At 54.3% G+C, this 21,253-nt stretch overlaps 1 protein-coding gene across 2 annotated transcripts; it reads right to left on the bottom strand.

Annotated features, from left to right (window-relative positions):
• Positions 1-1,176: 1,176 nt before the first annotated feature.
• Positions 1,177-20,527, bottom strand: LMAN2L (lectin, mannose binding 2 like). 2 transcript variants are annotated; one of them, XM_088068255.1, is made up of 9 exons: positions 20,373-20,527; positions 20,173-20,291; positions 17,415-17,532; positions 16,604-16,686; positions 12,404-12,436; positions 7,712-7,873; positions 6,156-6,270; positions 4,396-4,515; positions 1,177-2,948 (listed from the first exon to the last, which is right to left on the bottom strand). In XM_088068255.1, the coding sequence occupies exons 1-9, from the start codon at positions 20,500-20,502 to the stop codon at positions 2,806-2,808; spliced, it is 1,023 nt and encodes a 340-aa protein (XP_087924381.1). In that variant the 5' UTR covers positions 20,503-20,527; the 3' UTR covers positions 1,177-2,805. The 2 variants fall into 2 exon arrangements, with proteins under 2 accessions (XP_087924381.1, XP_087924382.1); XM_088068256.1 differs by lacking the exon at positions 12,404-12,436.
• Between the last annotated feature and the right edge of the window lie 726 nt (positions 20,528-21,253).

Consider the following 21,253-nt stretch of genomic DNA (forward strand, 5'->3'; position numbering starts at 1 on the left):
CATCTGGGAATCTGGGAATCCACCTGGGAATCTGGGAATCCACCTGGGAATCCATCTGGGAATCCATCTGGGAATCTGGGAATCCACCTGGGAATCTGGGAATCCATCTGGGAATCTGGGAATCCATCTGGGAATCCACCTGGGAATCTGGGAATCCACCTGGGAATCTGGGAATCCATCTGGGAATCCATCTGGGAATCCATCTGGGAATCTGGGAATCCACCTGGGAATCTGGGAATCCATCTGGGAATCTGGGAATCCACCTGGGAATCTGGGAATCCATCTGGGAATCAGTCTAGGAATCAGTCTGGGAATCCATCTGGGAATCTGGGAATGAGTCTGGGAATCCGGGAATGAGTCTGGGAATCTGGGAATCAGACTGGGAATCAGTCTGGGAATCCATCTGGGAATCCACCGGGGAATCTGGGAATCAGTCTGGGAATCCGTCTGAGAATCAGTCTGGGAATCCGTTTGGGAATCTATTTGGGAATCAGACTGGGTATCAGTCCAGGGATCCATCAGGGAATCTGGGAATCCGTCTGGGAATCCATCTGGGAATGAGTCTGGGAATGAGTCTGGGAATCTGGGAATCCACCGGGGAATCTGGGAATCCATCTGGGAATCTGTTTGAGAACCCATTTGGGAATCCATCTGGGAATGAGTCTGGGAATCCATTTGGGAATCCATTTGGGAATCCATCTGGGAATGAGTCTGGGAATCCATTTGGGAATCCATCTGGGAATGAGTCTGGGAATCAGACTGGGAATCCATTTGGGAATCAGTCTGGGAATGAGTCTGGGAATCCATTTGGGAATCCATTTGGGAATCCATCTGGGAATGAGTCTGGGAATCCATTTGGGAATCCATTTGGGAATGAGTCTGGGAATGAGTCTGGGAATCCATTTGGGAATCCACCAGGGAATCTGGGAATCAGTCTGGGAATCTGTTTGAGAACCCATTTGGGAACCCATCTGGGGATGAGTCTGGGAATCCATTTGGGAATCCACCAGGGAATCTGGGAATCCCCCTGGGAATCCGTCTGGGAATCTGGGAATCCCCCTGGGAATCCATCTGGGAATCTGGGAATCCCCCTGGGAATCCGTCTGGGAATCTGGGAATCCCCCTGGGAACGGGTCTGCGCAGGGATCGTCCCCTGGCGGTGCCGAGGACATCACGCGCGGCCCTCAGCGTTTATTCCAAACACCGGCTCCGGGGAGAGGCACAAACCATCGGATCCCGCGGATCCGGCACGGAACGAGAGGCAAAAACCAGCGGGAAAAGCCTCCCTGGGAACCCCCGGGAGCAGCTCCCGCGCCCCTCCCCCGGCCCAGGGACCACCCAGCCCCCTCCTCTCCCGGGGAGAGCGTTCCAGAATGTTCTGGAAAGCCGCGGGGCTCGGCCGGCCCCGGTGAGCCCTGGAGGGGCGAAGCAGCGGCCGGAGCAATCGCTGTGCCCGGCAGTCCCTGAGGTAGGATGGGGAGCGGCTCCGGAAGATCCCGGGAATCTCCCGGGAAGATCTCGGGAATCTCCTGGGAAGATCCTGGGAATCTCCCGGGAATCTCCTGGGAAGATCTCGGGAATCTCCAGGGAATCTCCTGGGAAGATCCTGGGAATCTCCCGGGAATCTCCTGGGAAGATCCTGGGAATCTCTCGGGAATCTCCCGGGAATCTCCCGGGAAGATCCTGGGAATCTCTCGGGAATTTCTCGGGAATCTCCTGGGAATCTCTTGGGAATCTCCTGGAAATCTCTCAGGAATCTCTCAGGAATCTCCTGGGAATCTCTCGGGAATCTCTCGGGAATCTCCTGGGAATCTCCCAAGATTCTCCCGGGAATCTCCTGGGAATCTCTTGGGAATCTCCCGGGAATCTCTCGGGAATTTCCCGGGAATCTCCTGGGAATCCCTCGGGAATCTCTCAGGAATCTCCTGGGAATCTCCTGGGAATTTCTCAGGAATCTCCTGGGAATCTCCTGGGAATTTCTCAGGAATCTCCTGGGAATCTACTGAGAATCTCTCAGGAATCTCCCGAGATTCTCCCGGGAATCTCCCGGGAATCTTTTGGGAATCTCCTGGGAATCTCCCGGGAATCTCTCGGGAATCTCCCGGGAATTTCTCGGGAATCTCCTGGGAATCTCTCAGGAATCTCCCAGGAATCTCTCGGGAATCTCCCGGGAATGTCTCAGGAATCTCCCAGGAATCTCCCAGGAATCTCTCAGGAATCTCCCAGGAATCTCTCAGGAATCTCCCGGGAATTTCTCAGGAATCTCCCGGGAATCTCCCGGGAATCTCCTGGGAGTCTCTCGGGAATCTCTCAGGAATCTCCCGGGAGTCTCTCGGGAATCTCCCGGGAATCTCTCGGGAATCTCCCAGGAATCTCCCAGGAATCTCTCGGGAATTTCTCGGGAATCTCTCAGGAATCTCCCGGGAATCTCCTGGGAATTTCTCAGGAATCTCCTGGGAATCTCCTGGGAATTTCTCAGGAATCTCCTGGGAATCTACTGAGAATCTCTCAGGAATCTCCCGAGATTCTCCCGGGAATCTCCCGGGAATCTTTTGGGAATCTCCCGGGAATCTCCCGGGAATCTCTCGGGAATCTCCCAGGAATCTCCCGGGAATCTGGGAGCCGCCACATGCAGGAGCAGCCACATGCTGGGGGAACGGCGAGCGCGGAACGGCTCCCGCGGCTCGTCCCGCCGGGAAAACTCCGAACGAAAACCTCCGCCCCTTCCCGGCGGAGCGCCGCCAGGAAAACACCGGGAAGTCTCTCCCCGCCGGAATTCCGGGGGTTCCGCCGGAATCCCGGGATTCAGTAGAAGTGTTTGCGGCTCTGCTCCTGCCACTTGTTGTAGACGATGATGCCGATGACGATGGCGAAGACGAGGGCCACCAGGGAGAAGAAGACGATGAGGAACAGGGCCAGGCCGCTCATGGGCTCCAGCGGTGCCTCCACTGCGGGAAACGGAGAGAGGAGACCTAAAAACCCCGGATCCGGGATGGGAATTTGGGAATTTGGGAATTTGGGATGGGAATTTGGGAATTTGGGAATGTGGGAGTTTGACGAGGGCCACCAGGGAGAAGAAGACGATGAGGAACAGGGCCAGGCCGCTCATGGGCTCCAGCGGCGCCTCCACTGCGGGAAACGGAGAGAGGAACCCTGAAGAAAACCCCGGATTTGGGATGGGAATTTGGGAATTTGGGAATTTGGGATGGGAATTTGGGAATTTGGGGGTTTGGGATGGGAATTTGGGAATTTGGGAATTTGGGAATTTGGGGGTTTGGGAATGTGGGAGTTTGACGAGGGCCACCAGGGAGAAGAAGACGATGAGGAACAGGGCCAGGCCGCTCATGGGCTCCAGCGGCGCCTCCACTGCGGGAAACGGGGAGAGGAACCCTGAAAACCCCGGATTTGGGATGGGAATTTGGGAATTTGGGAATTTGGGAATTTGGGATGGGAATTTGGGAATTTGGGGGTTTGGGAATTTGGGATGGGAATTTGGGAGTTTGGGATAAGATTTTGGGATGAGTGTTTGGGATTTTAGGATGGGATTTTGGGGATGGGAGTGCAGGATTTTGGGAGGGGATTTTGGGATAAGAGTTTGGGATTTTGGGAGGGGATTTTGGGATGGCAGTTTGGGATTCTGGGATGGGATTTTAGGATAAGAGTTTGGGATTTTGGGATGGGATTTTGGGATGGCAGTTTGGGATTCTGGGATGGGATTTTGGGATAAGATTCTAGGATGAGATTTAGGATGGGATTTTGGGATTTTGGGATGGGATTTTGGGATGGCAGTTTGTGATTTTGGGATGGGATTTTGGGACAGGAATTTGTGATTTTGGGATGGGATTTTGGGATTTTGGGATGGGATTTTGGGATGGCAGTTTGGGATTTTGGGATGGGATTTTTGGATGGCAGTTTGGGATTCTGGGATGGGATTTTAGGATAAGATTCTAGGATGAGCTTTAGGATGGGATTTTGGGATTTTGGGATGGCAGTTTGGGATTTTGGGATGGGATTTTGTGATTTTGGGATGGGATTTTTGGACGGCAGTTTGGGATTCTGGGATGGGATTTTAGGATAAGATTCTAGGATGAGATTTAGGATGGGATTTTGGGATTTTGGGATGGGATTTTGGGATGGCAGTTTGGGATTTTGGGATGTGATTTTGTGATTTTGGGATGGGATTTTTGGACGGCAGTTTGGGATTCTGGGATGGGATTTTAGGATAAGATTCTAGGATGAGATTTAGGATGGGATTTTGGGATTTTGGGATGGGATCCTGACATTCCATCACAGTCCAAACCTCCGGCGTGACCCCAAACCCGGGGTCCATTTCCCCTCCCAACCCCTCCCCCCACCCAAATCCCGCCGCTCCCACCCGGCCCAGCCCCCACTCACTCCCCGGCAGCCTCAGGTTATCCACCACGGGCAGGAAAACTTCCCGATCCCGCTTTTCCTCCTCCGGCGTCCGCTCCACCGTCAGCTGGTACAGCTTCAGCGAGATGATGTCGTGGTTGTCTGGGAAAAGCGGCAGAAAAGTTGGGAATTCTGCGGGAGGGAGCCTTAAATCCCAAAACTCAAATCCAGGCTCATTCCAAGATTTTATTCCAGGCTCATCCTGGTTTTATTCCAGGCTCATCCCAGTTTATTTCATGCTCATCCCACCCAGTTTATTCCAGGCTCATCCCAGTTTATTCCAGGCTTATCCTGGTTTTATTCCAGGCTCATCCTGGTTTTATTCCAGGCTTATCCTGGTTTTATTCCAGGCTTATCCTGGTTTTATTCCAGGCTTATCCTGGTTTTATTCCAGGCTTATCCTGGTTTTATTCCAGGCTCATCCTGGTTTTATTCCAGGCTTATCCTGGTTTTATTCCAGGCTCATTCCAAGGTTTTATTCCAGGTTCGTCCTGGTTTTATTCCAGGCTCATTCCAAGGTTTTATTCCAGGCTCATTCCAAGGTTTTATTCCAGGCTCATCCTGGTTTTATTCCATGCCCATCCCAGTTTATTTCAGGCTCATTCCAAGGTTTTATTCCAGGCTCATCCTGGTTTTATTCCAGGCTCATCCTGGTTTTATTCCAGGCTCATCCTGGTTTTATTCCAGGCTCATCCTGGTTTAATTCCAGGCTCATCCCAGTTTATTTCAGGCTCATCCCAAGATTTTATTCCAGGCTCCAGGGAATGGTCACCAGATCCAAGGAATGGTCACCTGCAGCTCCCAAATCCAAGGAATGGTCACCAAATCCAGGGAATGATCACCAAATCCAGGGAATGGTCACCAAATCCAGGGAATGGTCACCAAATCCAAGAATGGTCACCAAATCCAGGGAATGGTCACCAAATCCAGGGAATGGTCACCAAATCCAGGGAATGGTCACCAAATCCAAGGAATGATCACCAAACCCAAGGAATGGTCACCAAATCCAGGGAATGATCACCAAATCCAGGGAATGGTCACCAAATCCAGGGAATGGTCACCAAGGGCTCCCAAATCCTGGGAATGGTCACCAAACCCAAGGAATGATCACCAAACCCAAGGAATGGTCACCAAACCCAAGGAATGGCTCCCAGATCCAGGGAATGGTCACCAAATCCAGGGAATGGTCACCAAATCCAGGGAATGATCACCAAACCCAAGGAATGGTCACCAAATTCAAGGAACGGTCACCAAATCCAAGGAATAGTCACCAAATCCAGGGAATGGTCACCAAATCCAGGGAATGGTCACCAAATTCAAGGAATGATCACCAATGGCTCCCAAATCCAGGGAATGGTCACCAAATCCAAGGAATGGTCACCCATGGCTCCCAAATCCCAGGAATGGTCACCAAATCCCAGGAATGGTCACTAATTCCAGGGAATGGTCACCAATGGCTCCCAAATCCCGGGAATGGTCACCAAACCCAAGGAATGGTCACCAAACCCAAGGAATGGCTCCCAGATCCAGGGAATGGTCACCAAATCCAGGGAATGGTCTCCAAATCCAAGGAATGGTCTCCAAATCCAGGGAATGATCACCAAATCCTGGGAATGGTCACCAAATCCAGGGAATGGTCACCAAATCCCAGGAATGGTCACTAATTCCAGGGAATGGTCACCAATGGCTCCCAAATCCCGGGAATGGTCACCAATTCCCGGGAATGGTGACCCCGGCCGTACCTGAGAGGTCCCCGGTGACCGACGATGTCCCGAAGTAGTAGCCGCGGGGCAGGCGCACGCCCGGAACGTCGATGCAATCCCGCCACTCGTGTTTGCCGTCGATGTCGATCAGAACCTGCCGGGGGAAACAGCGGGAATTCCCGATCCCGGGAAACAGCGGGAATTCCCGATCCCGGGAAACTGGGAATTTCTGATCCCGGGAAACCGGGAATTCCCGATCCTGGGAAACCGGGAATTCCCGATCCCGGGAAACTGGGAATTTCTGATCCTGGGAAACTGGGAATTTCTGATCCCGGGAAACCGGGAATTCCCGATCCCGGGAAACCGGGAATTCCTGATCCTGGGAAACCGGGAATTTCTGATCCTGGGAAACTGGGAATTTCTGATCGTGGGAAACCGGGAATTCCCGATCCCGGGAAACTGGGAATTTCTGATCCCGGGAAACCGGGAATTCCCGATCCTGGGAAACCGGGAATTTCTGATCCTGGGAAACCGGGAATTTCTGATCCCGGGAAACCGGGAATTCCTGATCCCGGGAAACAGGGAATTTCTGATCCTGGGAAACTGGGAATTCCCAATCCCGGGAAACAGGGAATTTCTGATCCTGGGAAACGGGGAATTCCTGATCCTGGGAAACCGGGAATTTCTGATCCCGGGAAACAGGGAATTTCTGATCCCGGGAAACAGGGAATTCCCGATCCTGGGAAATGTGGGATTCCTGATCCTGGGAAACCGGGAATTCCTGATCCTGGGAAACCGGGAATTCCTGATCCGGGGAAATGGGGGGGAATTCCTGATACAGGGAAACGGGGAATTTCTGATCTGGGGAAACGGGGGAAAACGGGGGATTCCTGATCCGGGGAAACGGGGGAATTCCCACTGCAGATCCAGGGAAATGGGGGAAATTCCAAACAAATGGGAGGGATCCCAAATCCAAATACAGATCCCAAACCCAGGGAATGGTCACCAAATCCAAGGAATGGTCACCAAACCCAGGGAATGGTCACCAAATCCAGGGAATGGTCACCAAATCCAGGGAATGGTCACCAAATCTAAGGAATGGTCACCAAATCCAAGGAATGGTCTCCAAATCCAGGGAATGGTCACCAAATCCAAGGAATGGTCTCCAAATCCAGGGAATGGTCACCAAATCCAAGGAATGGTCACCAAACCCAGGGAATGGTCACCAAACCCAGGGAATGGTCACCAAATCCAAGGAATGGTCACCAAATCTAAGGAATGGTCACCAAATCCAGGGAATGGTCTCCAAATCCCGGGAATGGTCACCAAACCCAAGGAATGGTCTCCAAATCCAAGGAACGGTCACCAAATCCAAGGAACGGTCACCTACATCTCCCAAATCCAGGGAATGGTCATCAAACCCAGGGAATGATCACCAAACCCAGGGAATGGTCACCAAATCCAAGGAATGGTCACCAAATCCCGGAAATGATCACCAAATCTAGGGAAAGGTCACCAAATCCAAGGAACGGTCACCAAATCCTGGGATACCCGCCCCCCGGCTCCCAAATCCCGGGATACCTCACGGAACTGACCGTCAGCCTCCTCTTGACGTAGCGGATGACCAGGAAGGTGTCGTGGTTGAGGTTGCGCACCATGGCCGTGCAGCCGCCCAGCTCCGTGGGCCGCCCGTCGCGGTCGTGGTCGTAGGTCAGCGAGCCGTTGTTGACCATGGCCGAGATGTAGGGGAACACGCGCTGCCGGAGGGGGAGAAACGGGATCAGGGTCCGGGATCACGGAGAGACGCCGGGAAACGGAGCTGGGGTGGAACCAAAGTTCCTTCAGCCCATGTGGATCTGCTCAAAACGACCCTGGAGTGATCCCAAAGTCCTGCAGTCCCTGGAGATCTCCTCAAAACAACCCTGGAGTGATCCCAAAGTCCCTGGAGATCTCCTCAAAACAACCCTGGAGTGATCCCAAAGTCCTTCAATCCCTGGGATCTCCTCAAAACAACCCTGGAGTGATCCCGAAGTCCCTGGAGATCTCCTCAAAACAACCCTGGAGTGATCCCAAAGTTCCTGGAGATCTCAAAACAACCCTGGAGTGATCCCAAAGTCCCTGGAGATCTCCTCAAAACAACCCTGGAGTGATCCCGAAGTCCTTCAATCCCTGGGATCTGCTCAAAACAACCCTGGAGTGATCCCAAAGTTCCTTCAGCCCACGGGGATCTCCTCAAAATGACCTCAGAGTGATCCCAAAGTCCCTGGAGATCTCCTCAAAGCAACCCTGGAGTGATCCCAAAGTCCTTCAATCCCTGGGATCTCCTCAAAACGACCCCGGAGTGATCCCGAAGTTCCTTCACCCCACAGGGATCTGCTCAAAACAATCCTGGAGTGATCCCAAAGTTCCTTCAGCCCACAGGGATCTCCTCAAAATGACCTCAGAGTGATCCCAAAGTCCCTGGAGATCTCCTCAAAGCAACCCTGGAGTGATCCCCAAGTCCCTGGAGATCTCCTCAAAACAACCCTGGAGTGATCCCAAAGTCCTTCACCCCACAAGGATCTCCTCAAAACAACCCTGGAGGGATCCCAAAGTTCCTTCAGCCCACAGGGATCTCCTCAAAATGACCTCAGAGTGATCCCAAAGTCCCTGGAGATCTCCTCAAAGCAACCCTGGAGGGATCCCAAAGTCCTTCACCCCACAGGGATCTGCTCAAAACAATCCTGGAGTGATCCCAAAGTCCTTCAGTCCATGGGGACCTGCTCAGAACAATCCTGGAGTGATCCAGAAAAACCACCTGGATGACCCCAAACTCCATCCTGATGGATCCCAAACTCCTTCATTCCCCAAAAATCCACTCAGAATCCACCTGGATGACCCCAAACTCCATCCTGATGGATCCCAAATTCCTTCATTCCCCAAAAATCTCCTCTGGAAGACTCTGGGACCATCCTGATGGATCCCAATGGATCCCAAACTCCTTCATTCCCCAAAATCCACTCAAAAACCACTGGGACAATCTCACTCCATCCCAGTGGATCCCAAACTCCTTCAATTCCCAAAAAATCCACTCAGAAACCACTGGGACCATCCTGATGGATCCCAAACTCCTTCACCCCAAAAAACCCACTCAGAAACCACCTGGATGACCCCAAACTCCATCCTGATGGATCCCAAACTCCTTCATCTCCCAAAAATCCACTCAGAAACCACCGGGACCATCCTGATGGATCCCAGTGGATCCCAAACTCCTTCATTCCCAAAAAACCCACTCAGAATCCACCTGGATGACCCCAAACTCCATCCTGATGGATCCCAAACTCCTTCATCTCCCAAAAATCCACTCAAAATCCACCGGGACCATCCTGATGGATCCCAAACTCCTTCATCTCCCAAAAATCCACTCAGAATCCACCGGGACCATCCTGATGGATCCCAAACTCCTTCATCTCCCAAAAATCCACTCAGAATCCACCGGGACCATTCTGATGGATCCCAAACTCCTTCATCCCAAAAAACCCACTCAGAATCCACCAGGACCATCCTGATGGATCCCAAACTCCTTCATCTCCCAAAAAATCCACTCAAAAACCACCAGGACCATCCTGATGGATCCCAAACTCCTTCATCTCCCAAAAATCCACTCAAAATCCACCGGGACCATCCTGATGGATCCCAAACTCCTTCATCCCAAAAAATCCACTCAAAATCCACCAGGACCATCCTGATGGATCCCAAACTCCTTCATCCCAAAAAATCCACTCACAATCCACCGGGACCATCCTGATGGATCCCAAACTCCTTCATCTCCCAAAAATCCACTCAGAATCCACCGGGACCATCCTGATGGATCCCAAACTCCTTCATCTCCCAAAAACCCACTCAGAATCCACTGGGACCATCCTGATGGATCCCAAACTCCTTCATCCCAAAAATCCACTCAGAATCCACTGGGACCATCCTGATGGATCCCAAACTCCTTCATTCCCAAAAAACCCACTCAGAATCTACTGGGACCATCCTGATGGATCCCAAACTCCTTCATCCCAAAAAATCCACTCAGAATCCACCGGGACCATCCTGATGGATCCCACACTCCTTCATTCCCAAAAAACCCACTCAGAATCCACCGGGACCATCCTGATGGATCCCAATGGATCCCAAACTTCTTCAATTCCCCAAAAATCTGCTCCAGAAGACTCTGGGACCATCCTGATGGATCCCAGTGGATCCCAAACGCCTTCATTCCCAAAAATCCACTCAGAATCCACCGGGACCATCCTGATGGATCCCAAACTCCTTCATCCCAAAAAATCAACTCAGAATCCACCGGGACCATCCTGATGGATCCCAAACTCCTTCATCTCCCAAAAATCCACTCAGAAACCACTGGGACCATCCTGATGGATCCCAAACTCCTTCATCCCAAAAAATCCACTTAAAATCCACCGGGACCATCCTGATGGATCCCAAACTCCTTCATCTCCCAAAAAACCCACTCAGAATCCACCAGGACCATCCTGATGGATCCCAAACTCCTTCATCCCAAAAAATCCACTCAGAATCCACCGGGACCATTCTGATGGATCCCAAACTCCTTCATCCCAAAAAATCCACTCACAATCCACCGGGACCATCCTGATGGATCCCAAACTCCTTCATTCCCAAAAATCCACTCAGAAACCACCGGGACCATCCTGATGGATCCCAAACTCCTTCATTCCCCAAAAATCTCCTCTGGAAGACTCTGGGACCATCCTGATGGATCCCAATGGATCCCAAACTCCTTCATTCCCCAAAATCCACTCAAAAACCACTGGGACAATCTCACTCCATCCCAGTGGATCCCAAATTCCTTCAATTCCCAAAAAATCCATTCAGAAACCACCGGGACCATCCTGATGGATCCCAAACTCCTTCATCCCAAAAAATCCACTCAGAATCCACTGGGACCATCCTGATGGATCCCAAACTCCTTCATTCCCAAAAAACCCACTCAGAAACCACCAGGACCATCCTGATGGATCCCAAACTCCTTCATTCCCAAAAATCCACTCAGAAACCACCGGGACCATCCTGATGGATCCCAAACTCCTTCATCTCCCAAAAAACCCACTCAGAATCCACTGGGACCATCCTGATGGATCCCAAACTCCTTCATCTCCCAAAAATCCACTCAGAATCCACCGGGACCATCCTGATGGATCCCAAACTCCTTCATTCCCAAAAATCCACTCAGAATCCACCAGGACCATCCTGATGGATCCCAAACTCCTTCATCCCAAAAAATCCACTCAGAATCCACCGGGACCATCCTGATGGATCCCAAACTCCTTCATCCCAAAAAATCTGCTCAAAAACCACCGGGACCATCCTGATGGATCCCAAACTCCTTCATTCCCCAAAAATCTCCTCTGGAAGACTCTGGGACCATCCTGATGGATCCCAATGGATCCCAAACTCCTTCATTCCCCAAAATCCACTCAAAAACCACTGGGACAATCTCACTCCATCCCAGTGGATCCCAAATTCCTTCAATTCCCAAAAAATCCATTCAGAAACCACTGGGACCATCCTGATGGATCCCAAACTCCTTCATCCCAAAAAATCCACTGAAAAACCACCGGGACCATCCTGATGGATCCCAAACTCCTTCAATTCCCAAAAATCCACTCAGAATCCACCGGGACCATCCTGATGGATCCCAAACTCCTTCATTCCCAAAAATCCACTCAGAAACCACTGGGACCATCCTGATGGATCCCAAACTCCTTCATCCCAAAAAATCCACTTAAAAACCACTGGGACCATCCTGATGGATCCCAAACTCCTTCATTCCCAAAAAATCCACTCAGAATCCACCGGGACCATCCTGATGGATCCCAAACTCCTTCATCTCCCAAAAACCCACTCAGAATCCACTGGGACCATCCTGATGGATCCCAATGGATCCCAAACTTCTTCAATTCCCCAAAAATCTGCTCCAGAAGACTCTGGGACCATCCTGATGGATCCCAGTGGATCCCAAACGCCTTCATTCCCAAAAATCCACTCAAAATCCACTGGGACCATCCTGATGGATCCCAAACTCCTTCATCTCCCAAAAATCCACTCAAAATCCACCGGGACCATCCTGATGGATCCCAATGGATCCCAAACTCCTTCATCCCAAACAAATCCCCGCCATCCATCCCCTCCCCCCGCCCCGGCATTCCGTGCAGGCTCTCCCGGGCGTTCCGGGTATCCCGGGAATTCCCGCGGATCCGTGGGAAGGCGGGAGGCGGTACCTGGTTTCCAGGGCTGTACCTCCTCTTCTGAGCCTGCCCTCCGGGGTGAGCGCAAAGCGGGAGAGAGAGCACAGAGCAACAGCGTCACACGGCCCCCAAAATCCCGGGAATTCCGACCGGGAGCGGAGAGGGGAGAGCGCCGGGAAAAATACCGGGATGGGCGAAAATCCCCAATATGTGAAAATCCCGGGAATTCCGACCGGGAGAGGCGAGGGGAGAGCGCCGGGAAAAATTCCGGGATGGGCGAAAATCCCCAATATGTGAAAATCCCGGGAATTCCGACCGGGAGCGGAGAGGGGAGAGCGCCGGGAAAAATACCGGGATGGGCGAAAATCCCCAATATGTGAAAATCCCGGGAATTCCGACCGGGAGAGGCGAGGGGAGAGCGCCGGGAAAAATACCGGGATGGGCGAAAATCCCCGGGATTGGTAAAATTCCCGGGATAGGCGAAAATCCCGGGAATTCCGACCGGGAGAGGCGAGGGGAGGGAGGGGAGAGCGCCGGAAAATTCTGGGATGCGCGAAAATCCCCGGGATTGGCGAAAATCCCCAATACATGAAAATCCTGGGATGGGTGAAAATCCCGGGATACACGAAAATCCCGGGAATTCTGTCTGGGAACGGTGAGAGGAGGGAGGGGAGAGCGCCAAAAAATCCTGGGATGCGCAAAAATCCTGGGATACACGAAAATCCCGGGAATTCCGACCGGGAGCGGCGAGGGGAGAGCGCCGGAAAAATTCCGGGATGCGCGAAAATCCCCGGGATCGGCAAAATTCCCGGGATAGGCGAAAATCCCGGGAATTCCGACCGGGAGAGGCGAGGGGAGGGAGGGGAGAGCGCCGGAAAAATTCCGGGATGCGCGAAAATCCCCGGGATTGGCGAAATTCCCGGGATCAGCAAAATTCCCAGGATTGGCAAAATTCCCGGGATAGGCAAAAATCCCCAATACACAAAAATCCTGGGATGGGTGAAAATCCCGGGATACACGAAAATCCCGGGAATTCCGACCGGGAGAGGCGAGGGGAGGGAGGGGAGAGCGCCGGAAAATTCTGGGATGCGCGAAAATCCCCGGGATTGGCGAAAATCCCCAATACATGAAAATCCCGGGATGGGTGAAAATCCTGGGATGGGTGAAAATCCTGGGATACACGAAAATCCCGGGAATTCCGACCGGGAGAGGCGAGGGGAGGGAGGGGAGAGCGCCGGAAAAATTCCGGGATGCGCGAAAATCCCCGGGATCGGCAAAATTCCCGGGATTGGCAAAATTCCCGGGATCGGCAAAATTCCCGGGATAGGCGAAAATCCCCAATACACGAAAATTCTGTGATGGGTGAAAATCCTGGGATACACGAAAATCCCGGGAATTCCGACCGGGAGAGGCGAGGGGAGGGAGGGGAGAGCGCTGGAAAATTCTGGGATGCGCGAAAATCCCTGGGATTGGCAAAATTCCCGGGATCAGCAAAATTCCCGGGATAGGCGAAAATCCCCAATACACAAAAATCCTGGGATGGGTGAAAATCCCGGGATACACGAAAATCCCGGGAATTCTGTCTGGGAACGGTGAGAGGAGGGAGGGGAGAGCGCCGGAAAATCCTGGGATGCGCAAAAATCCTGGGATACACGAAAATCCCGGGAATTCCGACCGGGAGAGGCGAGGGGAGGGAGGGGAGAGCGCCGGAAAAATTCTGGGATGCGCGAAAATCCCCGGGATCGGCAAAATTCCCAGGATAGGCGAAAATCCCGGGAATTCCGACCGGGAGAGGCGAGGGGAGGGAGGGGAGAGCGCCGGAAAATTCTGGGATGCGCGAAAATCCCCGGGATTGGCAAAAATCCCCAATACATGAAAATCCCGGGATGGGTGAAAATCCTGGGATGGGTGAAAATCCCGGGATACACGAAAATCCCAGGAATTCTGACCGGGAGAGGCGAGGGGAGGGAGGGGAGAGCGCCGGAAAAATTCCGGGATGTGCGAAAATCCCTGGGATACGCAAAATTCCCAGGATCGGCAAAATTCCCGGGATCGGCAAAATTCCCGGGATAGGCGAAAATCCCCAATACACAAAAATCCTGGGATGGGTGAAAATCCCGGGATACACGAAAATCCTGGGAATTCTGTCTGGGAACGGTGAGAGGAGGGAGGGGAGAGCGCCGGAAAAATTCCGGGATGCGCGAAAATCCCCGGGATCGGCAAAATTCCCGGGATTGGCAAAATTCCCGGGATAGGCGAAAATCCCCAATACACAAAAATCCTGGGATGGGTGAAAATCCCGGGATACACGAAAATCCCGGGAATTCTGTCTGGGAACGGTGAGAGGAGGGAGGGGAGAGCGCCAAAAAATCCTGGGATGCGCAAAAATCCTGGGATACACGAAAATCCCGGGAATTCCGACCGGGAGTGGCGAGGGGAGGGAGGGGAGAGCGCCGGAAAAATTCCGGGATGCGCGAAAATCCCCGGGATTGGCAAAATTCCCGGGATCAGCAAAATTCCCAGGATTGGCAAAATTCCCGGGATAGGCAAAAATCCCCAATACACAAAAATCCTGGGATGGGTGAAAATCCCGGGATACACGAAAATCCCGGGAATTCCGACCGGGAGAGGCGAGGGGAGGGAGGGGAGAGCGCCGGAAAAATTCCGGGATGCGCGAAAATCCCTGGGATCGGCAAAATTCCCGGGATAGGCGAAAATCCCCAATACACGAAATTCCCGGGATGGGTGAAAATCCCGGGATGGGTGAAAATCCCGGGAAATGCGGCGCGATAACGGCGCTGGCGTTCCTGGAGCTTCCCTCGGGAATGAAATCCGACTTTTTCGGCCTTTTTTTGACCTTTTTGAAGATTTTTTGGGGAAAGGATGGGAAAAGGAGGAAGAGGAGGAGGAGGAAGAAGGAGGAAAAACCTCCTCAACCTCTACTCCAGCTTTACTCAGGCTTTACTCACGGTGTGGCTGAGCTCTAAAATCCTCTCCCCAAAAAACCAATCCTGGCTTTTCCCGATTTTCTTCCCAATTTTTTTTTGGGAAAAGGATGGGAAGAGGAGGAAGAGGAGGAGGAGGAAGAAGGAGGAAAAACCTTCTCAACCTCTACTCCGGCTTTACTCAGACTTTACTCACGGTGTGGATTTTGCTGAGCTCCAAAATCCTCTCCCCAAAAACCCAATCCCGGCTTTTCCCGATTTTCTTCCCGATTTTTTTTTGGGAAGTGGAGGAAGAGGAGGATGAGGAGGAAGGAGGAAAAACCTCCTCAACCTCTACTCCAGCTTTACTCAGGCTTTACTCACGGTGCAGAATTCCTGGTGTGGATTTTGCTGAGCTCCAAAATCCTCTCACAACAAAACCAATCCCGGCTTTTCCCGTTTTCCCTGATTTTCATCCCGATTTATTTTTGGGAAAAGGAGGAAGAGGAGGAGGAGGAAGAAGGAGGAAAAACCTTCTCAACCTCTACTCCAGCTTTACTCAGGCTTTACTAACGGTTCAGAATTCCTGGTGTGGATTTTGCTGAGCTCCAAAATCCTCTCACAACAAAACCAATCCCGGCTTTTCCCGATTTCCCTGATTTTCATCCCAATTTTTTTTTGGGAAAAGGAGGAAGAGGAGGAGGAGGAGGAGGAGGAGGAAGGAGGAAAAACCTCCTCAACCTCTACTCCAGCTTTACTCATGGTGTAGAACTCTCGGTGTGGCTGAGCTCCAAAATCCTCTCCCCACAAAACCAATCCCGGCTTTTCCCGTTTTTCCTGATTTCCTTCCCGATTTATTTTTGGGAAAAGGAGGAAGAGGAGGAAGAGGAGGAGGAGGAAGAAGGAGGAAAAACCTTCTCAACCTCTACTCCAGCTTTACTCAGGCTTTACTCACGGTTCAGAATTCCTGGTGTGGATTTTGCTGAGCTCTAAAATCCTCTCCCCAAAAACCCAATCCCGGCTTTTCCCGTTTTCCCTGATTTTCATCCCAATTTTTTTTGAAGGAAAAGGAGGAAGAGGAGGAGGAGGAGGAGGAGGAGGAGGAAGGAGGAAAAACCTCCTCAACCTCTACTCCAGCTTTACTCATGGTGTAGAACTCTCGGTGTGGCTGAGCTCCAAAATCCTCTCCCCAAAAAACCAATCCCGGCTTTTCCCGTTTTCCCTGATTTTCATCCCGATTTATTTTTGGGAAAAGGAGGAAGAGGAGGAGGAGGAGGAGGAGGAGGAGGATGAAGAGTCTGTGCCTCACCTCCTGCTGCTTCTCCTCGTTGGGATAGGTGTCCACGAACACTCCCAGCCCCAGGAAGTTGTCCTTGCTCCCGAAAACGGGTCCTGGAAGGGAAAAGGAGAGCCGGGATGAGGCTGGGAAGGAAAAAGGGTTTTGGTGGAGTTTTTGGGAACGGGTTGGGAATGTCCTGAGGATCAGAGAGTGACATCCCTGGGGGAATTCTCGGAGTCCAGGTGTCCCCAAGCCCTGGACGAGGTGTCCCAGGTGTCCCCAAACCCTGTCCCAGGTGTCCCAGGTGTCCCCAAGCCCTGTCCCAGGTGTCCCAGGTGTCTCAGGTGTCCCCAAGCCCTGTCCCAGGTGTCCCAGATGTCCCCAAACCCTGTCCCAGGTGTCCCAGGTGTCCCCAAACCCTGGACGAGGTGTCCCAGGTGTCCCCAAACCCTGTCCCAGGTGTCCCAGGTGTCCCCAAGCCCTGTCCCAGATGTCCCCAAACCCTGTCCCAGCTGTCCCAGGTGTCCCCAAACCCTGTCCCAGGTGTCCCAGATGTCCCCAAACCCTGTCCCAGGTGTCCCCAAACCCTGCCCCAGCTGTCCCAGGTGTCCCAGGTGTCCCCAAACCCTGTCCCAGGTGTCCCAGGTGTCCCCAAACCCTGTCCCAGGTGTCCCAGGTGTCCCCAAACCCTGTCCCAGGTGTCCCAGGTGTCCCAGGTGTCCCCAAACCCTGTCCCAGGTGTCCCCAAGCCCTGTCCCAGCTGTCCCAGGTGTCCCAGGTGTCCCCAAGCCCTGTCCCAGGTGTCCCAGGTGTCCCCAAGCCCTGTCCCCGCACCCTTTACCCGGCTGCATCCTGTCCTTGGTGTACCAGATGGCGAAACCGTCCCCGTTCAGGTTCTTCTTGCCTTGCCCGTGGATCTTGAAGTGCACCTGCATCTCCCAATCCCGCAGGTAACAGGGCTGCCAGGGAAGGAACATTCCAGAACATCCCAGAACATTCCAGAACATTCCAGAACATTCCAGAATCATTCCAGAATCATCCCCCAAAACAGGGCTGCCAGGGAAGGAACATTCCAGAACATTCCAGGACATTCCAGAACATTCCAGAACATTCCAGAACATTCCAGAACATTCCAGGACATTCCAGGACATTCCAGAACATTCCAGAACATTCCAGGACATTCCAGAACGTTCCAGAACATTCCAGAATCATCCCCCAAAACAGGGCTGCCAGGGAAGGAACATTCCAGAACATTCCAGAACATTCCAGAACATTCCAGGACGTCCCAGGACATTCCAGGACATTCCAGGACATTCCAGAATCATCCCCCAAAACAGGGCTGCCAGGGAGGAGGAACATTCCAGGACATTCCAGGATCATTCCAGAACATTCCAGAACATTCCAGAATCATCCCTCAAAACAGGGCTGCCAGGGAAGGAACATTCCAGAACATTCCAGGACATTCCAGAATCATTCCAGAACATTCCAGAATAATTCCCAAAACCATCATCCATCCCAGATTTTCACCCAAGGGTTAAAAAAGTGAGGGAGCACAAAATCCAAGCTGGGAAACCTCCGGAGAAATTTTTTAAAATAAAATTTAATTTGTAATAAAAAAAAATAATAATTATAAATTAATAAACAGTATGTAAATAATAATATAATAATATATAATTTAAAAAAATAAATTAAAAAAATATTCAAAATATAAATAGCATAGATTTTGTAAAATATAAAATAATTCTGATCCTGATCCTGACCGTGATCCCGATCCTGATCCCGATCCTGATCCCAATCCCAATCCTGGTCCTGATCCTGGTACTGATCCTGGTCCCGGTCCTGATCCCAATCCCAATCCTGATCCTGATCCTGATCCTGGTCCTGATCCTGATCCTGGTCCTGATCCTGATCCTGGTCCTGATCCTGGTCCTGATCCCGATCCTGATCCCAATCCCAGCCCTGCTCCTGCTTCTGTTCTGCTGCCCCGGTCCTGATCCTGATCCCGATCCTAATCCTGATCCTGATCCCGGTCCTGATCCCAATCCCAATCCTGATCCTGATCCCGGTCCTGATCCCAATCCCAATCCTGATCCCGATCCTGATCCCAATCCCAGCCCTGCTCCTGCTTCTGTTCTGCTGCCCCTGTCCTGATCCTGATCCCAATCCTGATCCTGATCCTGATCCCGATCCTAATCCTGATCCTGATCCTGATCCCAATCCTAATCCTGGTCCTGATCCTGATCCTGGTCCCAATCCCAGCCCTGATCCTGCTTCTGTTCTGCTGCCTCAGCCCATCCTGGTACTGATCCTGGTCCTGATCCTGATCCTGATCCTGATCCTGATCCTGATCCTGATCCTGGTCCTGATCCTGGTCCTGATTCTGGTCCCGGTCCCAATCCTGATCCTGATCCTCGTCCCAGTCCTGATCCTGATCCCAGTCCCAATCCGGAGCCTCTCCCCCAGTCCCAGTCCTGGTCCCGATCCCGATCCTGATCCCGACCCTCTCCCCCAGTCTCGGTTCTGATCCCGGCCCCGGTCCCTCTCCCCGATCCCGGTCCCTCTCCCCCGATCCCCATCCCGCCGCTCTCCCCGGTCCCGATCCCGGTCCCCACTCTCTCCCCCAATCCCGGTTCTGATCCCGGTCCTGATCCCGACTCTCTGCCCCGGTCCCGACCCCGATGCCGCCACTCTCCCCGGTCCCGATCCCGGTCCCGACCCTCTCCCCCGGTCTCGGTTCTGATCCCGGTCCTGATCCCGCTCCTCTCCCCGGTCCCATGCCGGTTCCCCGCTCCTCTCCCCGGGCCCGCTCCCGCCGCTCTCCCCGGTCCATGCCGGTTCCCGGCCGCTCTCCCCGGTCCATGCCGGTTCCCGGCCGCTCTCCCCGGTCCATGCCGGTTCCCGGCCGCTCTCCTCGGGCCCGATCCCGTCCCTCTCCCCGGTCCATGCCGGTTCCCGTCCCTCTCCCCGGTCCTGCTCCCGCCGCTCTCCCCGGTCCATGCCGGTTCCCGGTTCCTCTCCCCGATCCCGATCCCACCGCTCTCCCCGGATCCATGCCGGTTCCCGGCCCCTCTCCCCGGGCCCGATCCCGCTCCTCTCCCCGGTCCATGCCGGTTCCCCGCCGCTCTCCCCGGTCCCGATCCCGGTGCTCTCTCGGGGCCCATGCCGGTTCCCGGCCTCTCTCCCCCGGCCCCTCTCCCCCGGCCCATGCCGGTTCCCCGCCGTTCTCCCCGGGCCCGATCCCGCTCCTCTCCCCCGGCCCATGCCGGTCCCCGACCCCTCTTCTCCGGCCCATGCCGGTTCCCGGCCTCTCTCCCCCGGCCCCTCTCCCCCGGTCCATGCCGGTTCCCTGCCCCTCTCCCCCGGCCTCTCTCCCCCGGCTCCTCTCCCCCGGTCCATGCCGGTTCCCTGCCCCTCTCCCCCGGCCTCTCTCCCCCGGCTCCTCTCCCCCGGTCCATGCCGGTTCCCGGCCCCTCTCCCCCGGCCCATGCCGGTTCCCGGCCTCTCTCCCCCGGCCCCTCTCCCCGGCCCATGCCGGTTCCCGACCCCTCTCCCCGGTCCATGCCGGTTCCCGGCCCCTCTCCCCGGTGCCCCCCGCTCACCACTCGGTTCCACACGGCTCCGTGCTTGCTCTGCACGTCGGGAGTGAGGCGGATGAACTGCGTCATGACCATGGCGTTACCGAGCAGGTCCCAGAGCCCCGAGCTGACCGAGCCCACACCTGCGGCCCACACGCACCGTCGGTACCGGACACCGGCACCGGGCACTCGTCCGCCACCACCGCCCTGCCCTCCCCGCTCACCCTGGTACGGTTTGGACAGCGAGTGCTCGCGTTTGAGGTGCTCCTCGGTCTGCTCGGCTCCCGTCCCGCCGAGCCCCAGCGCCACGGCCAGCAGGGCCAGCCCGGTCCGCCACCGGCCCGCCGCCGCCATCTTCCCCCGCCGCGCCGCGGCCCGCCCCGCGCGCTCATTGGTTGATCCGCACCGCTCTTCCCGCCCCTTGGGGGAAGTATCAATGCTGATTGGTCAAGTGAGCTGTCTGTCAACTGGGGGTTGATGGGTAATGTAGTTCGGGAGCCGGGAGATGGCAGCCGCCACTGAGCTGGGTGACCTCCTTCTGCCGGGTCCTAGTGCCACCCGCAGAGGTCCCGATGTCACCTCCAGAGGTCCCGGTGCCACTCGCAGAGGTCCCGGTGCCACCCCCAGAGGTGCCGGTGCCACCCCCTGAGGTCCCGGTGCCACCCCCAGAGGTCCCGGTGCCACCCCCTGAGGTCCCGGTGCCACCCCCAGAGGTGCCGGTGCCACCCCCTGAGGTCCTGGTGCCACCCCCAGAGGTCCCGGTGCCACCCTCAGAGGTCCCGGTGCCACCCCCTGAGGTGCCGGTGCCACCCCCTGAGGTGCCGGTGCCACCCGCAGAGGTCCCGGTGCCACCCCCTGATGTCCCGGTGCCACCCCCTGAGGTCCTAGTGCCACCCTCAGAGGTCCCGGTGCCACCCTCAGAGGTCCCGGTGCCACCCCCAGAGGTGCCGGTGCCACCCCCAGAGGTCCCGGTGCCACCCCCTGAGGTGCCGGTGCCACCCCAAGTCCCCTCCACCTCTTAACTGCTTGCTCCAAGTTCAGTGCCGCCCCAAATCCTGGTGCTCCAGAAGATTCCCCCAGATTCCCAGCACACCCCGAGGTCCCC

The sequence above is a fragment of the Pseudopodoces humilis genome, chromosome 30 (genome assembly GCF_049639895.1).
Source record: "Pseudopodoces humilis isolate 2021_Gansu_Grassland_sample_001 chromosome 30, ASM4963989v1, whole genome shotgun sequence".
In the NCBI taxonomy this organism is placed as follows: domain Eukaryota; kingdom Metazoa; phylum Chordata; class Aves; order Passeriformes; family Paridae; genus Pseudopodoces; species Pseudopodoces humilis.